Source organism: Oppia nitens, unplaced genomic scaffold, assembly GCF_028296485.1.
Source record: "Oppia nitens isolate AA-2021 unplaced genomic scaffold, nextdenovo-longstitch-racon4-pilon3 scaffold1_pilon_pilon_pilon, whole genome shotgun sequence".
Taxonomy (NCBI): Eukaryota; Metazoa; Arthropoda; class Arachnida; order Sarcoptiformes; family Oppiidae; genus Oppia; species Oppia nitens.
In genome coordinates, this window is record NW_026533199.1 from 14,054,019 (window position 1) to 14,061,240 (window position 7,222).

A 7,222-nucleotide genomic window follows, 5' to 3' on the forward strand; every position below is an offset into this window, starting at 1 on the left:
TAAAAATAACCGTTTGATTAGTTTTACAATAATTACAGATTTATAAACTTAAAAAAAAATATTTTTTTTTAATTTTTTTTTTTAATTAACAAAAAATAAAATAAATTATTATTTAGTATTTTTATTAAGTTTTTAAATATAACAAGAACAACAACAAAAACACAATAATTTTATTTAACTGTTTATTTTTTGTTAAAAAATTATTATTATTATTATTATTATTATTATTATTACGGTTAACATTTAGCAATACCCGATTTATATGGATAATCTTTACATTCACCTTGATTACCCAATTGAATTAATTGGTCCAATATTTTGTGCATGGTCAAATATTCATCAGCTGTACAATCAACCTATTAATAATAATAATTTTTTTTAAAATATTTATTAAAAATTTTTTTAAAAAAAATAAATAAAAATCAAACTAACTTTACCACTCGTGGCCATACAATCGTTGGCCACCCACGACACACAGCACAGGTAGACCAGTTGTTTATTTAGGGGATCATAATCGGGTAGTTTATTGAATAAACATTGACTGGAATCTATGTTTGATTTACGGGCACAGGGATCATGTTGTAGGTCATCTCCCGGATCATTGATATTATTATTATTATTATTATTATTGTTGACTATTACTAGTAAATCAATAATAGCCAGTGATTTACTAATAGTTTTAGATTCAATTATTTTTAGACTATTAATGTCTATCAATAATAACAGTATGTTTGATAAAATTAATAATTTATACATATTTTTTTGTTTATTATTAGTATTTAATAATAATTATAAATAAATAATATATATATTTCTATACTGTATATAGTGATAGTAAACTTTAAACTAAATAAATATATTATATTATTTTTTTCTGTATTCAAAAATTAATTACTAAAAAATTAACTGTTGTTATTAAATAAAAAATAATAATAAATATTTTTTTTAACTACGTATAATTTATCATTATTTTTTTTGTTGCTGTGTATTTATAATTAAAAATATATATAATTTTTTTTATCATATACAACATTTGTTTTATTTGATCTAGATAAATCTAATTAATAATAATAATAATAATAGTAATTTTGTGTATTGTATTTATAAATGATAAATAATATAATTAAAACAATTAAAAAAAATTGTTGATTAGTTTTCCAAAAAACAACAAATAGATAATAACAAATTAATTAATTAATAATAATAATAATTATTATTTAATTTTCTAAAAATAAATTATTTATTACATATTATAAGTATGATATCGTATTTCATATAAAAATGTTTATTAATGATAACTAATAATAAAAAAATTAGCTTTAATTTCAAACAGATTGTGTTTTTCTCTCTAATTTATTTTATTATCAATTAAAAAGAAATTTTATATTTTTTTGTATTAATTTATATACAGTATATATATATATATACTAGTATTTTTTCTAATCAAATATTATTTTTATTATTTATTAATTTAGACATATAATAATTATTTATATTTAAAAAAAATAATATTACATGAAATATATCAATTAGTATAAATACTATATTAATAGTTATTCAAATAAAAATAAAAAATAAATTAATATTATTGAAATTAATATATTATAGTATTAAGTAAATAAAATAAATAAATAATTTGTGATTTTTCTAGCAATAATAATTAAAGAAATAGACAAATAATAAAGTTTTCTAAATTATAATTAAATTTTATATAAAAATCAATATTTGATTACATTAAACAATAAATTGATAATAATTTATTTTGATTTAATATAATATATATATTGTAAATCAAAAAAAAATATCTTATATTAATAAAAAAAATAAAAGCAAAATCTTTATGTAAAATACAAACAAAATTTTTACTAAAAAATATTAACTTATTTTATATGAATGACATCAACAAAAACATTAATTGACCGCAAGTATAGATATATTGAAATATTTGTAAACTTTTGATTGGAAACAAATCCAAACAATAGATACCAATTGTCAGTAGTGTTGGCAAAAAAGAGAAATTTATAAAATAATAGAGAAATTTCTAGAAAGTTTCTAAAAGAAATTTCTATTTATGGGATCCCCATGTTTAATTTTGTTTTCTCGATATTTGTTATCTTTAACATTGTTTTTATAAGTAATATTTAAATATTAGTATTAGTATTTTAATTATTAATTAAAGTAAAAAAATTTATTTATTTAATTATATTAAACTATGATATAATAAAATGGTGAATAAAATTTTACAAAACTGATTATTATTAAATAATTATAATTATTTATATAGGTATCCCATTTGTATAATATAGTATTATACATTAATCTACATTATATAGTATAACATTATATGTCTCATTAATATATTTATAGTTTTACAATATCTATAGATATGGGGATCCTATAGTATAACAAAAAAGTTAAATTTCTATAGAAATTTATTCCTGAGAAACTTTCTAGAAACTTTCTCAGGGAAATTTATTAGAAACTTTCTATTTGCCCATCTCTAATTGTCAGACCAATGGATAGTCGTTCCGCATATATAAGCAATTTTAGTCTCATATGTATGGATAGTGTTGTTGTTGTTGTTGTTGTTGTTGTTGTTGTTGTTGTTGTTGTTGTTGTTGTTGTCGGATGTTTAGCCAAATTACTATATAATAGATTTTCGGGTAAATGTGCCGATCGGCTGATCCATGTGTTCATTATTAATACAAAATATGCTAATAATGCAAAACATATTATAAATAAAACAAATATAATTTTGCCAATAAATGTTGAATCAATATGAAACGTGCCATAGATTATCAATAATAGACAGGGAGTCGATATATAATACAATATAAATGTTATCCGAGAAAAATAATGATTAAATTGTTTAACAATTTTCGAAAAATTATTATGTAATTCAATTAAATCCATAAGTAATTTATAATAATATGTTTGTTGTTGTTGTTGTTGTTGTTGTAATTTGTTTGATTTTATTAACAAATTTTTTAAATTATTAAAAATTTCCAAATATTTCAATCGACTATAGGCTGCAAATCCATACCATAGACAAAAACCAATATATAATAAACTTGTAATTTTTGATAATACTATTAACATTAGTAAATTGATTGTTAAAAATTTTAATATACACGTATAGTTATTTGATGTAGTATCAAAATCACTTAACAATGCTAAATAATAAGCATATAATTCAACTAGGCTAATTGCTAGAGTAGTGAAATAAATTAAAATGTTTACCAATTTAGCAATTAAATTGCATTTATAGGTTATTTGTTTCAATTGTATTGGATTAGTTAATTGATATTCAAAACTATTTGATTTAATTTTATATAAAATTTCCATCCAATATAACTGTTGATTGAATTCCTGATAGTTTACTACAGTTAGTATAGATAATACTGTTGTTATACCGATACTTATGGCCAGTCCAAACAATCTAGGATTGGCTATCGTATAGTTTGGATCGCCTAATAACTCCCAAATCCATAACTTTAAATAATATATATATAAATTAATTTAACATTAAATAATTTAAATAATTTTTTAAAAAAATATTATTATATACCTCATTGATAATAGATGTTATCAGAAATTTTAGACAACATATCAATAGTATAAACTGTGTAATCAATACACAAACAACTCTATGTTTAGATAATTGTTGTCTACAAACATAACTATCAAATGAATTGTTTAGACATATATAGTATCGGCGCTGAATTGTGTCAATAGTTTCAATAAATGGTTCAATACTAGTATAGTAGTCATTAAACATATGATTTATTAGCCGCTTATTAACTAATAATTGTTTTATTTTATTAATTAAATTCATAATTTAATAATATAACTAAAAGGAAATTTGAAATAATAATTAAAAACAATAAAAATTTATCTTTTAAAAAAATTTTAATGAATCTGTTTTATTGGATTTAATTATTTATGACTTTTTAATTATTATGTTATTTTTAAATAATAATTAGATATATATATTGTGTGAAAATTAATATCTATATGAAAAGTAAATTAGTAATAATTAATGCAATTAACATATAAAATTTATTATATATATTTGATTTATATATAGATATTATAATAATTATAGTAATTAATAATTATGATATTTCGTGTAAATATATTTTATTTTATTATTTTCTAATCAAAAAACAATACACAAATATTTCTAACTAAAAAACATAACACAATATTATTTAATAATTAGTTTGAAAATATAATGAAACTTTTTTTACAATTTAATATTTATATGTTATTTCTAAATAATAATTAGATATATATATATATATATATATATATATATATATTGTGTGAAAATAAATATCTGTCGTAAATTATTATTATTTATATAAAATTATATAAAATAATATATAAAACTTCTTTTTCCTATTTGTTTTATTTATTGAATATATATATATTATTATATTATTTATATTATAAATAATTATGATATTTCTTGTAAATTTAAATGATTTTATTTTTTTTCAAATCAAATTAACTAAACAAGATTTCTAAACTAATTTTAATTTAATTATTTCATATTGAAATATAATAACTTATTTTTTATTTTATTTATTTAAAATAAACTATATATCTATATTGATTAATATAAGTATTGTTATATATATATATTTATATTTAATTACACAATTAATTGATTTTTTTTATAATATTTACTTTTTTATAAAAAACATTGTATAATATTAAGATAAAAATGATTTTTAAAAAAAAATATTCATAAATAATAATTTATTTTTATTATACTGCCATCTTTAATTGTTAAATTAACAAATAAAAATTAATATTATTATGTTTATAATTAAATAAAAATAATAAAAAATATTTTTAATTGTAGAATTGTTATTTATATTTTTGTTTGTTTGTTTAAAATTTATAGATATTTTTTTTGGCTTCCTAATTTAAATATATTTAATTAAAAATTTATTTATTAGTAAAATTATTTTGCTAGTAATTTCTCAACATTATTAGTTATTATTAATAAAAAATAAACACAAAAATTATTATAAAATAAAATAAAATTTTACAAAACATAAACTTATTTATATGAATGACATTAACAAAAACATTAATTGACCGCAAGTATAGATATATTTAAATATTTGTAAACTATTTATTGGAAACAAATCCAAACAATAGATACCAATTGTCGGACCATTGGATAGTCGTTCCGCATATATAAGCAATTTTAGTCTCATATGTATGGATAGTGTTGTTGTTGTTGTTGTTGTTGTCGGCGGATGTTTAGCTAAATAACTATACAATAGTTTATGGGGTAAATGTGCCGATCGGCTGATCCATGTATTCATTATGAATACAAAATATGATAGAAATGTACCAAAAAATATAGTAATTATAAATAAAATTCTGCCAATCAATGTTGAATCAATATGAAAGGTGCCATAGATTACCAATAATATACAGGGAGTGGATATATAATAAATAATAAATGTTATCCATGAAAGAAAATGATTAAATTGTCTAATAATTTTGGAAAAATTATTATGTAATTCAATTAAATTCATTAGTAATTTATAGTAATAAGTTTTTTGTTGTTTTTGTTGTTTTGGTTTTTGTTGTAATTTGTTTAATTTAATTAATAAATTTTTTAGATTATTGAAAATTTCCAAATATTTCAATCGACTATAGGCTGCAAATCCAAACCATACACAAAATCCCATAAATAAACAACTAGTTATCTTTAAAAATATTAAAACTATTAGCAAATTGATTGTTAAAAATTTTAATATCCACCAATAATAGCTACTAGTAGTATCAAATGTGCTAATCAATGCTAAATAATAAGCATATAATTCAACTAGGCTAATTATTAATGTAGTGAAATAGATTATAATCTTTCCTAATTTGGCCATTAGATTGCATTTATAGGTTATTTGTTTCAATTGAATTGGATTATGTAATTGATATTCAAAACTATTTGATTTAATTTTATAGATAATTTCCAACCAATATAACTGATGAGCCGATTCCTGATAGTTTAGTACAGTTAGTAGAGTTAGTACTGAAAATATACCGTTACTTAGTGCCAGTCCTACGAGTCTAGGATTGGCTATCGTATAGTTAGGATCGCCTAATAAGTCCCAAATCCATAACTATAAATATATATATATATGTAATTTATTTATTAATTTAATAATAAATAAATGATATTTGTTTTTAAAAATATTATTGATATATACCTCATTGATAATAGCTGTTACCAGAAATTTTAGACAACATATCAATAGTATAAACTGTGTTAACAATACACAGACAACTCTACGTTTAGACAATTGTTGTCTAAAAACATAACTATCAAACGAATCGTTTAGAAATATATAATATCGACTCATAATTGATTCAATAGTTTCAACAAATGGTTCAATACTTGTATAGTTATCACTATTATTAGGATTTATTATTAGCAGTTTATTAACTAATAATGTTTTTATTTTATTAATTAAATTCATAATTTAATTTTTACACAAAAAATAGGTATATAAAAAATAAAAATAAATTTACTTTTACTTACTTAAACTAATATATTAATATGACTGTTTAATAAATATGTTTATTAATTATTTTTATATTGGTATTTATGCACTTATTTTATATTATATTATTATTCTCTTATATAAAAAAAAGTTTATTAAACTATTTATACAATAATTATGATATTTCGTGTGTGAATATATATATATATATAATTCATAAATATCTAAAAGTATAATAAGATTACATAATTAATTGTTATGTATTTGATTTATATATATATATATATATATATATTGAGTATATATTATAGTAATTATAGTAATTAATAATTATAATATTTCGTGTAAATATATTTTATTTTTTTCAAATTAAACTACAATTTCTAACTGCAATATATAATACAATAATTTTTCTAAATTAAAAACAATATTTTATTTGTCAATATTATATTAAATTATAATAAATTATTTACAAAAAAAAACTATAAATATTTTAATATTGTAATAATTTTTTATTAAAATTATTTAATATCATAGTTGTCCAGATCTAATTAAACATTTAATTTATTTACTAAAATATAATTATTGTTATGTTATATATTTTCTTTAATTAAGTTTACAATAAATCTATATTATATTATAATTAATAAATTATTAACATAATTTTAAAGTTTTATTTTTAAAATCTTATTTTT

At 17.7% G+C, this 7,222-nt stretch overlaps 1 protein-coding gene across 1 annotated transcript; it reads right to left on the bottom strand.

The window, feature by feature from the left end:
* Nucleotides 1-236: 236 nt before the first annotated feature.
* LOC128951638 (uncharacterized) lies at nucleotides 237-6,386 on the bottom strand. Its single transcript, XM_054296885.1, has 4 exons — nucleotides 6,234-6,386; nucleotides 6,068-6,146; nucleotides 433-710; nucleotides 237-356 (listed from the first exon to the last, which is right to left on the bottom strand). Exons 1-4 carry the CDS (start codon nucleotides 6,384-6,386, stop codon nucleotides 237-239), a joined length of 630 nt encoding a protein of 209 aa, XP_054152860.1.
* Between the last annotated feature and the right edge of the window lie 836 nt (nucleotides 6,387-7,222).